The following is a 17,467-nucleotide window of genomic DNA, read 5'->3' as shown; positions in this document are numbered from 1 at the left end:
AAATACGCTATTATTCATTAAGTTTACAGAGGGGGACCCACCCGAATGAGGGGTAGGTGATCCAAGTAGTCAGAGAGGTAGATGCGAGCAGAAAGCATAGGCCAGAGAGCATCTGAATGCTTGGTTCTCGAGTAATTTGAAGCCGATGGTGATGTGAAGGCTAGCCGTGCTTGGGAAATTATCGTCATCATCAGTATCGGACGGTCGGTCGGTCGGACGGACAGAGCAACTGGCCGAATGCGGCCTGCCGATTGCTAGTGGTAGGTGACCCCTGTCTTGGGTGGGTAAAACAACCACCAAGTCAGACGGATCGAAGGCTCCCACAGTCCGACGTCTGTTAGCCATTTTTCTTTTCCTGAAACACACCGCCAGCTGGCATCACACATGAAATCCATGCAGGCCGTTACAGATTCACCATCTTCCCGCAAATTAATCGATTCTCACAGGAAAGTTAAATGAGACTGCATCCAGGTCAATCACCGAAGAATCAAAGTATCGTTGTATGATGAGGGAATTTTGTTTTTTTTTTTTTTTTTTTTGAAAATCAAACAATAGATTGTATGGTTAATTAGAAAAGCCAAATACGAACGAGATGCAAGGCGAGGAAGCTTGAACACGGGACTATACCGACGAACCTTGATATCAATTTTGCAGGCAGCAAGGGGCATATAGCAAGAACAAGCCATCCATAATTAAAACGAAAACACGGCAGGTTCCCATTATAAAAAGAAAACTAAACAGGAAGTTAAATTAAATAAAACTAGTAGTAGCAGTAGTTTGGGAAGATCGCAGAGATCTAGGCATGTCCACATACATTCAGATTTAGAGAAAATCACGCCCTCTACTTTCTTATTCAGAAAAGGGGAAAACCCTGTCTTGTTGGGATGTCTTTAGTTGAGATGAATATAGGCCCCGATGACCATTGTCCAAATCCACGATAAAATTAAGGAAAAAGGAATAAAACAACTAAAACTCATTTTAAAGGTGAGAACAAGTTTTATGTTTGGGACTCGAACATCCATCGACAGGCTTCCACCACCTTTTGGGCCTGGCGGAGGGAATTTATGTACGGAGGTGGTGGTGCTACTGGTGTTACGGTGGAGCGAAAAGCCTCTCTTTCTCTTTTGTTGCATGGCAGCGTTTCGAGATCACGCGTACGAGAGAGTGAGGTCCCCTTAGAAATCTTGTCTTTTGTTCCATTCCATGTCGGAATGGTTTACCATGGATCAATCCCAGCCCCAAATTCGTATTCGGATCCAATCCCATTCTACCGCTCCCTTCTCCGCTCCTGCGCTCTGGGACACTCCCCTCCCTCCTTCGGACGCCAGCTTCACGCCGCCCTCCTCAAGTCCGCCCTCCTCCTACTCCCCTCCCTCTCCGCCGCCCTTTTCCACATGTACGCCGCCGCCGGCCCCCCATCTGCCGCCCTCCGCGCCTTCCACCACCTCCTCCCCACCTCCGCTCGCTCCCCTGTCGCCTGGACCGCCCTCATCTCCTCCCACGCCGCCCTCCCCGCCCGCGCCGTCCGCCTCTTCCGCGCCATGCGCCGCGCCGCCATCCCCCCCGACGTGGTCACGCTCCTCGCCTTCCTCTCCGCCTCCGCTCGCCTTGGCCACCCCGCTGCCGCCGCCTCCGCCCACCTCCTCTTCCTCAAACTCGGTCTCCCCTTCTCCGTCCCCGCCCGCAACGCTGCCATCGACGCCTACGCCAAGTGCGGACGGATGCCCGACGCTCGCCGCCTCTTCGACGAGATGCACTGCCCCACGGTCGTTTCCTGGACCGTCCTCCTCTCGGGTGCCCTGCGGCGGGAGGGACTTGCCAGCGGGCGGGAGGTGTTCGACCGAATGCCCCAGAAGAATGAGGTCTCGTGGACGGTCATGGTCGCCTGCTGTATCGAAGCTGGGCTTCCCAGAGAAGCACTATCCCTTCTTTCTCAGATGCTCTTCTTGGATATTTCAGTAAGAAATCTCAACCACATTAGCTTGTGTTCTCTCCTCTCGGCATGCTCTCAGGCCGGAGATCTAACTGTTGGACGTTGGATCCATGCCCACTTCACAAAAACAGGTCTTTTTAGCGACGGTCATCTTCTCATGGTGCGCACCGCTTTGGTCGACATGTATGCAAAGTGCGGAAGGATAGACACTGCTCGTCGTTTGTTCGAAATAATGCCCCGCAGAAATCTGGTTGCTTGGAATGCGATGCTGAGTGGGCTCTCAATGCATGGAATGGCTGCTGAGGTGCTAAAATTGTTTTCCCGAATGGTCGCAGAAGAAGCATTGCAGCCAGATGATATCACCTTTGTTGGCGTTCTGAGTGCATGCAGCCGGTCTGGTCTTGTAGAACAAGGTGAGAAGTTTTTTCACGAACTCGGCACAGTTTACGGATTGAAACCCAAGGTCGAGCATTATGCTTGCATGGTGGACCTCCTGGGCAGGGCAGGACGGTTAGAGGAAGCAGAGGCTCTGGTCAGGGAAATGCCCGTCCTCCCTAATGAGGTTGTATTGGGCTCCCTCCTCGCCTCCTGTAGTCTTCATGGAAAGCTAGATTTAGGAAGACGCTTGATGGAGGAGCTGGTGCAGATGGACCCACATAACACCGAATACCACGTGCTGCTGTCAAATATGTATGCATCTTCAGGAAGGCATTTCGAGGCCGACGGTCTTAGAGAGGCAATGAGGAGGAAAGGAATTAGGAAGGCTCCCGGTATTAGTTTTATCGAAGTCAATGGACAAGTGCACCAATTTAGTGCTGGGGACAAATCACACCCACAGGCACGAGAGGTGCATGCCATGTTGGATGAAGTGGTTCAGAGGTTGCGGATGGCTGGGTATGTCCCAGATGTGGCCTCTCAGATTCCCCGTGCCATGGATAATTACTTAGAAAATTGGGAGGAGCGAGAACAGGCTCTGTTAGTTCACAGTGAGAAGCTTGCAATATGTTTTGGTCTGATCAGCACAAGGCCTGGTCTGCCTCTGCGCATCTTTAAGAATCTTCGTATCTGCACAGATTGCCATGCAGTAATAAAGCTGATCTCTGACATTTTCGGAAGGGAGGTCATTGTCAGAGACCGAAATCGCTTCCATTGCTTTAGGAAAGGTGCATGCTCCTGTTCAGATTATTGGTGACCGGGATTGTGTTCTTCGCCCAAGCATCCTACTCAAGGAGGCATATGGGATTGCTTCGACTTCTTCTCTAACTCGGTTATGATGCCTGTTTCATCAAGAGATGGAAGTTGCTGGTGATTAGTTTCATCCATCGGCATATTAGCAGGAGAGGAGGAACCCTTCCTGCCACAAACATTCACCATCATCATATTTCCAGTTTGAAGGAAAGAATGAGGTTCTGATTGTTGTGTTTCCTTTCCCTCGCTAACCAACATCGGAACATGTCATGGATATAATCAAGTCAAGCATTATCGATTTAGGGTTATTTGGATAATCTGACATTTGACGTGATGCGGATTTGTAGAGATGGAGAAGCCTGCGGTTGGGACGAGGAAATTGTTCCAAGGGCATCTCATCAGTGCTATGGCAATTGGTTTTGTTGTCCGGGGAAGTAATGGATATGAAGAAGATCAGGATTAGCACCCAAGGTAGCCGTCAGCAGCATCTAAAATGAATCCTCATGGACAATTTAAAAACTCCATGTAAATTAATGATGCAAAATCGGCTTGTCGAGGGTTTATCGGTGTCAAAGATGGGTTATGACAAGTTTGCCTATGGTGGAGAGGTTCGGTTGAGGTTCTAGCATCCATTCCCTAGAGCATACATCTAGTCAATTGCTGAGAAGTGAAAATTGTTTTTCTTTTTTCCTTGCATGTTTATGTTGATTTTTATCCATAAATGTGTATAATAATCTGACACCAAATTTTGCTGCCGATGTTGTTGTCAATCTTATGTTGTTTGTCTTTCACATTTTTCCACTAAGGAGTCTTAAAACCGATGGAGTTTGCATCCATTTATATTCGAACTATGAAGTTTAAGAGCTAGAAAAAAAATACGAGTTTGTCGCCCCCCACCCCAACCCAATTTAATGGCAAATCATCATCCGTTTACATCTAAATGTGCAACTTCTGCTTTAGGAACGGTCATGGAATCATGTTGGTAACTAGCTATGCCTCTGCAGGATGGTGGTTCCGTTCGGGTGCTCTCCATGAAAGCATGTTATTTTGGATGTTGCACGGTATGCTAACCTAATTCAACGAGCGAGCAAGCACCGAAGGCTACTGATGGCGTCTCCTCCTCCTCTGTGGGGGCAGCTCTTCGATGGCTTCCCCTTCCCTTTAATCTTCTCTATCTCCTCTCTTCCTCTCACAAGCCCTGGTTTTGGGACCCTCCTTCCACACCTTGTATCACCCATGGAACCCTGGTTTTCTTGATCGATTCTGGCCATCCATTGTTGCTGATGCTGCCAATCAGCTCCAGTGGGAGACCTCAGCCTCAAGCTGAAGCGCTTTCTTTTTTTTTTTTTTTTGATACAAGCAAATGGTCACACCATTCTGATGCATGTACAGTCTAAAAAGTCAGAATATAAAATATCGTGAAGTATCTGTGGGCACACATCTCCGTGATGTCATGACCAATCTCTAGTGTGATTGGCAATAAATGAAGCTACCCAATCCACAGAGCTATTCGTCTCCTGATGGACATATCGAACAGCCGATGCAAAAAAGTTACCTAGGAATTTTTAGATGTCATGGAGCAGCGGGTGAACTCCCACCTGCTTCATCTCATTTCGGATTTAGCCAATGATTGTGGCAGGATCACCCTCCAAGAAGATGCTCTCCATGTGTAGCTCCTACCGTATGCAGGGGATGTTTGCCTAGGCTATCTGGAGCTTCACTCCTGAGACCGATGGCTCAAATAGGTGTGAGCCCCTAGCAGCTAGAAGTCTGCCATTTGGATCTCGGATGACGTAGTCCACACCATCTTTGTCATCCCTGACATTGCCATCAAAGTTGATCTTGACAAACTTCAAAAGGAGAGGCTCCCTAGCGATGAAAAGAATTTTCTGAGTCACTGTATGCGCAGCAAGAAAGCCTTAGAGACTCGAGATGACAAGGGACTGTCCAATAATATCGAGCTGATAGTACTCCTCAGTAAGGTAACAAGCTCTCTCCAGCATCCGATGTGCAGGCATAACCTCGGCGTCAAAGACTAAAGTGTTCCTAGATAGCTAGATCTGATAAGCAATATATGCCATCCTACCACCGACAATCAGGCCCTCTGCCATGCATCGGCAGTTTGTGTCTAAGAATGAGGAGAGCCAGGAGTCAGTCATAGTTCCTCAAGGCTGGCCTCCTACCATCCTCTAGATTAAGCATGCTTGCGGACAACAAAGTAGGGCATGCTCAATCATCTCATCCTCCAATCTGCAGACCAGGCAAGCAACTAGTAGCTCTATGCCTTTGTCTCTAAGAAGTGTCCGAGTCGAAAATCAGTCCCAGGCAACCTTTCAGAGGAAAAATCTGACCCTGGGATGGGTTGCCACCCGCTAGATCCAAGCAGCGTCGATCCTCCGCTTGGGAACAAGCCTGCACATCACAACAAAATCTCTGATAGGGGTGTTGGAGTAGCATGATCGGTGCCACACCCTCAAATCATAGCTTTGATGTAGGGAGATGGGTATAGAAAGGATCCTATTAGCAATCTAGCCATCAAAGAGATGGCTGATGTCCTAGACCCTCCAGCCCCTGCCGTCGACAGTAATCAACTCGCGAACCCACAGGCCATCATCCACCTCCATGGTAACATAAATCGACGAACGAGATAAAGGGAGGCTAGAAATCCATGCATTCTAGCTCACATCAACAAAAGTTCCATTACCAATCAGCCATCTAATCTGGATCATCATTATAGGGGTGCGGATACAAATCTTCCTCTAAATAAAGAAGCAACTGTGATTAATGTGAATCTGGGACCCCTGCCTCTAAACCTCATATCGAGCCCTCATCATTCTGCTCCACAAGTAGTCGGACTGAGTGAGAAATCTGATAGCATGTCTAGCGATCATAACCTCCCTCCTGACCAGCAAAGACTAGATTTTCAGCCCTCCATCCTGCATCGGCTAGCAAATAATCTCCCAATATAGTAGATGAAGCCCATGATTGCCATGTCTGGAACTCCAAAGAAAGTTTCGGAATTGCTGCTCCAGGTCTCTGAGGCAGGAGCACAAAATAACAATATTCGTCAGAAGATATATCAGAATAGAACTCATGACAGATCTTATAAGAGTGATCCTCTCCATCATAGAAAGGATGTTGGCTTACCAGCCCTTTAATCGCTTCTAGACCCGCTGCTCCATGGGCCTACAATTGGGCCTCCAAAGTCTCTGTCTCGTAATAGGGATCCTAAGATAGGTCAGAGTCTCGATTTGCTCAGGGATCTCCAGCCTATCCTGAATCACCTATTTTATCTGGGTCTTTGTATTGGGACTGAAGATGATAGTATATTTTTACAGATTCATAAGCTGGCCCGATGCCCAATAATAGGCCTCAATAATAGATGCGAAGCACCCCGCATTCCTCACAGAAGCTTGGCCAATGAGTAGCCAATCAGTTGCGAACAGAAGATGTGAAAGTGACTGCATCCCTAAGGTAAGCCAGTAGGGCTCTAGCTCTGTTCCATGAACTATCGCTCGAAGAACATGAAAAAGAGTATTAGTACATAAAATAAACAAGTAGGGAGAGAGAGGGCACTTTTGATGAAGATCGCCTGTCGAGTGAAAGAACTCTGTTAGAGAACCATTGATCAAGATGGCATAACTCGGACCCTCTATATAGTTCATAATCCAATCGATCCACCTATCATGAAATTTGAACTCAAGAAGTGTGCAGCGTAGAAACTGCCAGCTCATTCGATCGTACGTCTGCTTCATATCTAGCTTGATCATCATCAAGCTTCGATGAATGGGGATGCATCATAAGTCATGCATAAACTCCTGGATGAGTAGGATGTTGTCGGTGATGCAGCAACCGTTGAGAAAAATACTCTGCTTCTGACTGATCAGTCATGGAATAATCGACTGTAGATATCCAACCATGACCCTCACATACATTTTATAGAGAGTGGTGCAGAGATTGATCGATCTAAAATGCCTGAAAGCTGATACATCAGATCTCTTTGGGATGAGGGTGATCAGGATCCTCTTCTATTGCTCCGGGATGCCACTAGCCATAAACACCATCTGCACTGTTGGAATTTCTATAGGTGCTAATGCATGTGGATTTTAAAATTTTTTTAAATCTAAAATATAGGAGAAAAATTAGATAAAAATACTTTTAATCTAAGCATGCATTCATTATATGAAAGCACCTATGAATCTGTTCATATGCTAAAATTAACATAAACTGATTTTAGGATGAATGAATGAAAGCCTGTAATCAGTTCATATATCTGAATCACTTTTTTCTTGCTTTAAATCTGTAACTGAGGTTGAATCCAATCCAATCTCTGAATTTGGGACTGAACAGGTTCTGAATCAATAACACAAGCATCCTGCCTCTACGGATATCCACAGAGCCGATCTGAATAGGCTCCTATTAATCCTGCTTGCCTAAACAAAAAATCTGAATAGTCTTGAATCAAGTTTGGATCAGCTTGAAATTGTGAATCTTTTTGATCTTTCTTTCTTGATTCTTGAAGAAATCAAGAATCTTTCTTGATCCCTCAACTAATTAAGAAAAACAACAATTAAAAAGTAGTTGTAACTAACTCCCAACAACTTGAGAGGAAGAAGATGAAATCAAACAATAACTTGGTGCCAACCAATTGACACCAAAACAATGTTGCCGCCCACCTCTCTAAAAGCTCCAACAAGGGGATGCCAAGAGAGAGAGAGGGCATGGGCTGGAGAGAGGAAGGAGAGGGGAGATGATGGGCACAGTAAAAGTGGCAGCAAGGAAGGGAGGAAGTAAGATAATGAGAGAAGTAAAGCTAGGGTCCTTTATATAGATAACATAAGGATGTCCTAATCAAATTAGGATCTCTCTTCCTAATCATATTAGAAGTCCTAGCTTAAATATACTTGGACCAAATATAAATGGGACGCCATCCATAATTCACCTACACTCACACCCAATGCTAGGCGTCTCATCATATAGAACCTAATAAAAAATCTCAAATCAGTCCATATGATTTCATAAATTCACTTCAAGGATTCTTAATGAATAAAATCAAGAAACTATTTTTTGATTTAATCCAAGTCATAAATTAAACATCCAATTATTGGATCTTATCATATAAGTAAATCAGCTACAAGAGAAATTAGATTCATGCAGGTGCTAGCAAAGTTAACATGAACCCAATAAGATTTCTTTAAATCCATATAAATTGGTACTTTATAAGCTTAATATTAACCAATCCAGATCTTCTCCCTTTATGTGTGACCTTATAGGTTCAATTCTGTCTGATAGTGAGACATACCATGATCTCTATCATAGATATCACTGAAACCCTTTTCAGTGGGTCAGAACAATTTCACTCTAACTCGACAAGAATCATTGATCCAAAATGATTCTATTAAGCTCTCACAATCAACCAATGATATCTAGCAATATATAGTGACAACCCAGCAGAACTGAAATAGAATCTCTAGATATAGTTAATATATAATACAGTCCCTTTATCATGAGTTCCGACAGATGGTAAGTCATGGATAAATCGTCAAACTCCATCATCAGTCATATGATAGATGTGATTAGCTCAAGTCTAATAGTGATTTCAAATAGAAACTCCTTTCTATTAATCACATTGCTATGGTCATAGACTTGTGGACTCAGCCTCTCAAATCTCATGAGATTATTCTTCTTTATCCAGATCGATAGATCCCTTATAGATGCACACATTGCTCGCACAACTCAACCAACTGAAGCCAACATCCATTGCAAAAACTTATGGTCGAATTAATATTTATGTGTAGTCAAACTATAGCAGTCTTACTGTGAGCAACTATGACACCGCAGGTCAAAGGATCAGTCACATAACTACAACATCGAGATAATCACTGACGATTAAATAGAAATCTATATGATCTCTTGCATGGTCATGCTCAGTACAAGTTGTTCTCTAACAATTATCTATACTTTTCGCTCAATATCTCTACACTGTAGACTAGAGACTCATCTATCCCAAAAAAAATAAACTGTGCATCGATCTATTTGGATGGATCACTGTCTCTATGATTATTTTATGATTGAGAGTAATTTAGGAATCAATCATACATACCTCTAATTCTCAATACTTGAGAATATGTATTGTAATATCAATTTTAAAAATGATTCAAGGACACATAACACTTGAATGAAAAATAAAAATTTATCCTTTATTGATTAAATCAATAGTTTAAGTACAAATATGTGTCATAGAATAAAAATCTATCAGCCAACAATTAGCTTCTAGGACATACATCTAACAATCTTCCACTTGGACTAAAATCAATTGGCTATTAATCTAAGCCCCATCTTCTCAAGGTGAACTTTTATTTTGGACTCGCTCAACTGCTTTATCAGTGGGTCTACCACGTTATTCGTGGGGTCTATTCTTCGCACCTCGATATATTGCTTCTTAAGATAGTCGCGTATGATATGAAACTGCTGTTCACTGTGCTTTAATTTTTTATGAGATCGAAGCTCCTTAACAAGTGCTATAGCTCTATTGTTGTCACAGTATAGTGGTATGGTATCCGATGTCATTATACCAAGTTTAATGATAAACTTTTTGAATCAGAAGTCTTCTTTTGCAGTATCCGAAGAGATGACATACTCAGCCTCTGTGATCGAATCTACGATAATGCTCTGCTTAGAACACTTCCAGCTAACTGCACCATTATTGCATACGAATACATATTCCGATGTAGATTTTCTATTATCAAGATCTGACATAAAGTCCAAATCTATATAACCCTCAATTCATAATTTAGGTGCTCCTCCAAAGATCAAAAATAAATCCTTAATCTTTTATAACTACTTAAGAATGTTCTTCACAGCTATCCAGTGCTCTTCATTTAGATTCGACTGATACCTACTCATGACACTCATAATAAAGATAATATCAGATCGAGTACATAGCATGGCATACATGAGGCTCCCAATCATCGAAGCATAAGGGATCTTATTTATGTGCTCGATCTCCTCAGAAGTGTTAGGACATATCGTCTTGGAGAGTCGAATACCATATCTAAGGAGTAGCAAATCTTTTTTGAATTTTTCATGCTGAACCACTTCAATACTATTTCTATGTACAACTTTTGTAATAGGTCAAGTATCCTTCTAGATCTATCTCTATAGACCTTTATCCCAAAGATATAAGATACTTGCCCTAGATCTTTCATAGAAAATTTCTTAAACAATCAAGCCTTGACCAAAGTCAGCATGGGAATATCATTTTCAATAAGGAGAATATCATCGACGTATAATACGAGGAAGACAAACGCACTCCCACTGATATTTTTATAAATATAAGGTTCCTCTTCATTTTTTATGAAACCAAATGATTTGATCACATCATCGAAATAAAGATTTTAGCTTCGAGAAGCCTGCTTTAATCCATAGATGAACTTTTGCAGCTTGCAGACTCGATGATCACTATCACCGGATGTAAAATCTAGAGGCTGCTTCATATAGATATCTTCCTCAAGATATCCATTCAGAAAAATAGTTTTTACATCCATCTGTCAGATTTTATAATCATAGTAAGCTGCAACAGCAAGCAATGTGCGGATAAATTTCAGCATGACTATAGGTGAAAAAGTATCATGATAGTCAATGCCTTCGTGCTGACTATAACTCTTCGCCACCAATCTTGCTTTATAGGTCTCTACCTTACCATCAGCATCTATTTTTTTTATAGATCCATTTACACCCAATGAAAATAATTTTCTCTGATGGATCCACTAAGGACCATACCTGGTTTAAGTACATTAAGTCAATTTTTGACTTCATTGCATCTAATTATTTTTCAAAATTAATGTCAGACATCATCTCATCTAAAGTACTAGAATTATCACCATGACTCTCATCTCCCACAAGGAACATTTTTTCTACATCCTCTTTCAGTATACCTATGTAATTTTCAAAAGGATGGGCGATTGTACCTGATCTACGAGGTGGAAGTGAAACATTAACTACTAGCTCATCATTGATAAATTTATGAGGATCTATAGCTCATCGCTCTTTAGAGATATTCTCGTCAAGCTCAATTAACCTCCCACTACTATCATCCTGGATAAATTATTTTTCTAAGAACGTGGCATTGCGACTCACAATCACATTATGGTCATGTGAGAAGTAAAAGTAGTACCTAATGGATTTCTTGGGATACCCTATATATCAAGCTACAATAGATCTATCATCTAGCTTGTCAGCTTTCTATTTTTTAACATAGACTGTACATCTTCAAGTCTTAAGGTAACTCAGACTCGGCTTCTTACCATACCATATCTCATATGGTGTGATAGGAACAGACTTACAAGGAGCCCTATTTAAAATATGTATTGCGGTAAGTAAGGAATATCTCCAAAGATATATAGATAAATTAGTAAAGCTCATCATGGATCGGACCATATCCAATAGGATCCTATTTTTCCTTTCGAATATCTCATTGAGTTGAGGCATGCCGGGAGGAGTCCATTAAGAGACAATATCGTTCTTCTTAAGATATCTCAAAAGTTCAGCACTCAGGTATTTTTCTCCTTGATTAGATCGTAGGACTTTGATGGGTTTACCTGTTTACTTCTCTACCTTTTATCTGAATTCTCTAAACATTTCAAAGACTTCAAACTTGTGTTTCAAAAGAAACACATATCCATATTGTGACAAATCATCAATAAAGATAATGAAGTAGCTATATCCATTCCTAACCTGTATATCAAATGGGCCACACACATCGGTGTGTATCCGGGTTAGTAACTCAGTGGCCTTTTTTTCTAATCCCATAAAAGATAACTCAGTCATTTTTCTTCAAAGGTATAATTCACAGGTCAGAATCGACTCAGATTTAACTAAGTCAAGAATCCCATCCTTTTTCAATCAGTTTATCCCGTCATCTCCAATATGGCCAAGCCTATGGTGTCACAAGTATTTATGGTTAAATTCATCTTTGAATCTCTTTTGACCTACGATACTCATTACTTGCTCATTTAAGTTCACATTAATATCAACATGCAAGTGATAAAGACTGTCAATCAAAAGATCAGATGCAACTAATTTATTTCGTAAATAAATAAAATAAAAATCTTTATTAAATTAAAAAATAAATCCATCCTGTGCTAGTACAGAAATTGAAATCAAATTTCGGCTAGCTACAAGAACAAGATAACAATTTTTTAAATCTAATCTAAAGCCTAATGGTAATCGAAGAGAATAGATTTCAACGACTTCTACAGCAACTTTTGCTCCATTACCAACCCGAAGGATTATGTCATCTTTTCTCAACCTACTATTTTCTATTAGATCCTGCATTGAAGTACATATATGAGCACTAGAACCAGAGTCCAACATCCAACTAGAAGTAGAAGAAACTATTAGGTTAGATTCTATTATGAGCATACCTTCAGAAGGTTGATCATCCTTTTTCATCTTCAGGCTCTCCAATTAAGACCGATAGTTTCTCCTCCAATGGCCGTCGAAATTACAGTGAAAATACTTTCCTTTCTCCACAGCTTTCTTTGGAGTGTCTTTCTTAGGCTTGCTCTCCTTCTTCTACTTCTTTGCAAGCTTATTCTTTTTCTTTTCTTGAGACTTTTTCTTGGAAGGTGCTCGCTCAACAGTAAAGATAGTGCTCCTTAAATTTTTCAAGGTATCTTCAGCAGTGACCAGCATATTGATCAATTCGGATAAGTTGCAGTCTAATTTGTTCATATGGTAGTTTACGATAAACTATCCAAATAAATTAGTCAGAGATTAGAGGATCAAATCGACTTTTAATTTTCTCTGCATATTAAGCCCGAGCTTCTCAAGCTCCTCAAGGTCCTGGATTATTGCTATACAATGATCGTGGACTGACTGCCCATCCCATATCTTCATATTGAACAATTGCTTGGACAATTTGAAGCACACGATCTGGCTCTGCTTATTGTACAACTCTTGCAGATGAGTGATCATGACACGAGTAGTGGACATGTATTCATGCTGACTCTGCAACTCGTTTGACATGGAAGCCAGTGTATAGCACTTCACCTTAAGATCATCATCTGTCCACTTATCTAGAGTAGCTTTTTGCTTTACCATAGGATGAGTTGGTAAGGCTAGGGCATCCTAGTCAAGTATATCTCTAATCTTTTTGGATGTCAAGATTATCCTGAGATTTCTGAGTCAGTCTTTATAATTTGTATCAATCAGTCGGTTGGTTTCGAGGATGCGGACTAGTAGGTTCGAGGCCGATATTGTTTATCTGCGAGAGTAGAGATTCTAGTTAGATATTTGTACTTAAAATTTATATTTACTCTAGAGACTTTTAGATGCAAATATATGTCCATTATTTTTTTAAATTTCGACACTCCTCGGGTGGAAAGCAAAAATCTGACGTGACCAATATAAAGTTTCTAATGGGTGTTGTGGTCCCATCGATACTGTGCACCTCATCTAATAATTATTGATGACACACACATCGATGTATAGATAACTCTTTATCCAGATGTTTCTCTAATTAAGTATATTGCAGCGACTTGATCTTTAAGTCATGAGAATTCAGATAACACATATTGTCCCACTCTTTAATTAAGTCTGACCCACCGTTTACAAGCAGGTATGAAGCCGTCATTGAGTTCCTCAGATAACACATATTGGGTCCAACCCCATCTTCATCCTGGAGCAACTCTTTGCTAGTAGAGTAGTTGCATGTTTCTGATACAACTGAACCACTGTAACCAGTCGAGAACAATCAATACTAGTACTACGCCCGCACTTCTACAACGATGGAAAACCATAAGGTTTAATATTAATTAGAGAGATTTATGTTAGGTCTTATTTAATCAGTCATCACATGACCGATCTAATTAGCATGGGCTAAACCAAAATGCTTTAGCAATTAATGAATCCAATCATCCAATTGGTCAAATAAGTGAGACCGATGGAAGGGTACACCATTGACTCATCATAGGCAAAATTATCTAGGTGAATAGTCTTTCAATTAAAAATCATCGATCAAGATTTGTCTTAGATACCAAATGACTTATTGATTTCAATTAGTCAGCTTAGGTGAATCGGATTCAAGCCATAAAATCGGATTAGATTCTTAGGTTGACTCGATTCTACATATGGGATTTAATCAATTCAATCTACAACACTTGTAGAATCATAAGCTCAATTGATCTAATCTAAATTAACACTTAACTTGGTTTGATCAATAGCTATATCGATTTCAACCCAATATGATCTAATTATAATCTAAGATGCAATTCATTGACCTAATGCAAAACTATCCATGCCCAATAATTCATGCACACACTAATTTTAAATCATTAAAATAAATTTTAGATCTAAATTTATTACATAAAAATAAGTTTTTGGTTCTCGAAACACTTTCAGAACATGCATGCAATCATATATCATATACATGAAAAATTTTAGATCTTTCAGAAATCAATTTCAGATCTAAACATACCATCATATATTGCATATATGAAAAATTTAGATCACAGAAATTTAATTTTTAACCTATGCAAGCTTTCATATATCGCATATATAAATAAAATTCAGATCTAAAATACTTTTCAGATCTGAACATAAACATATACGTCTCATGTATAAACTAAAATTAAAATTTTGAAAATAATTTTTAAGACTTTTATGCTACTTTCATATATATGAACTTGTAGCTTTGATACCACCATTATAATTTTTACAGGTGCTAATGCATGTGGATTTTAAAATTTTTCTAAATCCAAAGTACAGTAAAAAAATTAGATTAAAATATTTTTAATCTAAGCATGCATTCATTATATGAAAGTATCTATGAATTTAGTTCATATGCTAAAATTGAATAAACTAATTTTAGGATAAATGAATAAAAGTCTGCAATCAGTTTGCATATCTGAATCACTTTCTCTTTACTTCAAACTTGTAACTGGGATTGAATCCAATTCAATTCTTGGATTTGAGGCTGAATAGGTTCTGAATCAGCAGCACAAGCATCCTATCTCTATGGATATCCACAGGACTGACCTGGATAGGCTCCTTTTAATCCTGTTTGTCTAAATCAAAAGCTTGAATAGGCTTGAACCAAGTTTGGATAGGCTTGAAATTATGAACCATTTTGATCTTTCTTTCTTGATTCTTCAAAAAATCAAGAATCTTTCTTGATCCCTTAACTAATCAAGAAGAACAACAATCAAGAAATGGTTGTAACTAACTCCCAACAACTTAGAGAAAGAAGATGAAATCAAACAACAACTTGGTGCCAACCAATTGATACCAAAATAATGTTGCCATCCACCTCTCTATAAGCTCCAACAAGGGGATGCCAAGAGAGAGAGGGCATGGGCTAGAGAGAGGAAGGAGAGGGGAGGTGATGGGCACAGTAAAGGTGACGACAAGAAAGGATGGAAGTGAGATAATGAGAGGAATAAGTCTAGAGTCCTTTATATAGACAACATAAGGGTGTCCTAATCAAATTAGGATCCCTCCTTCTAATCATATTAGAAGTCCTAGCTTAAATATATTTAGACCAAATAAATGGGCACCACCTATAACTTACCCACACTCACACCCAATACTAGGCATCCCATCATATGGAATCCAATAAAAAGTCTCAAATCAGCTCATATGGTTTCATAAATTTACTTCAAGGATTCTTAATAAATAAAATCAAAAAACTATTTCTTGATTTAATTCAAGTCATAAATTAAATATCCAACCATTGGATCTTATTGAATCAAATTCAATTAGATTCAAATCAAATATAAAAATTGATTAATGCTTATCATATAAACAAACCAACTATAAGAGGAACTGGGTTCACCCAAGTGCTAGCAAGGTTAAGAAGATTCTATAGGATTTCTCTAAATTCATATAAATTGATACTTCATAAGCCTAATTATTAACCAATCCAGGTCTTCTCTCTTTATGTGTGACCCTATAGGTTCAATTCTGTCTGGTAGTGAGACATACTATGATCTCTATCATAAATATCACTAAAACTTCTTTTAATAGGTCAGAATAATTTTACTTTAACTCAACAAAGATCATTGATCTAAAATGATAATATTGAACTCTCACAATCCACCAATGATATCTAGCAATATATAGTGACAATCCAGCAGAATCAAAATAGAATCTCTAGATGTAGTTAATGTATGATATAGTCTCTCTATCATGAGTCTCAATTAGATAGTAGGTCATGGATAATCATCAAAATTTATTATCAATTATATGATAGATGTGATTAGCTCAGGTCCAATAGTGATTTCAAATGAAAATTCTTTTCTACTAATCACACTGCTATAGCCATAGACTTATGGACTCAGCTTCTCAAATCTCATAGAACTACTCCTCTCTATTAAGGTCGATAGATCCCATATAGATGCACACGTTGCTCGTATCGCTCAACCAACTGAAGCCAACATCCACCACAAAAACTCATGATCGAGTTAATATTTATGTATAGTCAAGCTACAGCAGTCTTACTATGAGCAATTATTATACCATAGATCAAAGGATCAGTCACACAACTACAGCATCAAGATAATCACTGATGATCGAATAAAAATCTATATAATTTTTCATATGGTCACACTCAGTACAAGTTGATCTTTAACAATTGCTCGTACTTTTCGCTCAGTATCTCTATACTGTAGACTAGAGACTTAATAAATACTTAATTTAAGTCATTTAAAGTAAAAAATTATATTTAATTTATTTTATTTATTAAGAATTTGATATTTCTTTTTATGTTTTACAGGAAAGATGATCGTCGATACAAAGAGTCCGATTTGCATATCAAAAAGACTCAAATTTGAAGAAAATTAGACTTAAAATAAAATTTAAATAAAAGAAGGATGCATACGGTATTATAGAAAATGAAGATACTATGCAAGAAACCCAAAAAGGATATAGGCTTCATTTTAAAGAAACTAAAGTTTTTTTTTGTAATTTGGAGCGTAAACAGCTAATGTCACGCGGCACGGGTTCACGCGGGCGCGTGGGCGAGCGCGCGGGCGGGCGCAGCATCGCGGCATCGAGTGTGGCAAGTGCGGGATGGTGGGTTCGCGAAAAATTTGGCATGGCAGACACAGTGGCGAGGGATCTGAAAATTAAAGGAAAAAAATTTAATTCTTGGAAATACTTCAAGAGGAAGAATTTGTATTTTCTTTATCTGCTTGTGATCTTTCCATCTCATCCATCCATCTTTTAGTCTTTAGTATTTTCTTTAGTCCCACATCGAAAAATCATGTAAAACTCCTCCCTCCTAACACCTATAAAAAGGTTTTTGTACTCCCATTGGAGGGGGAGCCCAGAAATTCTTCTAGAGCC

The 17,467-nt window shown here is 39.7% G+C and overlaps 1 protein-coding gene across 1 annotated transcript; it reads left to right on the top strand.

Annotated features, from left to right (window-relative positions):
• The first annotated feature begins 697 nt into the window (after positions 1-697).
• Positions 698-3,922, top strand: LOC105055670 (pentatricopeptide repeat-containing protein At5g15340, mitochondrial). The gene has a single exon (XM_073246652.1). The coding sequence runs from the start codon at positions 1,065-1,067 to the stop codon at positions 3,123-3,125; it is 2,061 nt and encodes a 686-aa protein (XP_073102753.1). The 5' UTR covers positions 698-1,064; the 3' UTR covers positions 3,126-3,922.
• The last annotated feature ends 13,545 nt before the right edge of the window (positions 3,923-17,467 follow it).

Source organism: Elaeis guineensis, chromosome 12 (genome assembly GCF_000442705.2).
Source record: "Elaeis guineensis isolate ETL-2024a chromosome 12, EG11, whole genome shotgun sequence".
Lineage (NCBI taxonomy): Eukaryota > Viridiplantae > Streptophyta > Magnoliopsida > Arecales > Arecaceae > Elaeis > Elaeis guineensis.
Note: the sequence above shows the minus strand (reverse complement) of the source record. Positions and strands in the feature narration are given on the sequence as shown.

What these genes read in the sequence shown, in the direction of transcription:
- LOC105055670 (XM_073246652.1), top strand. Translation starts at nt 1,065, where the DNA reads ATGTACGGAGGTGGTGGTGCTACTGGTGTTACGGTGGAGCGAAAAGCC.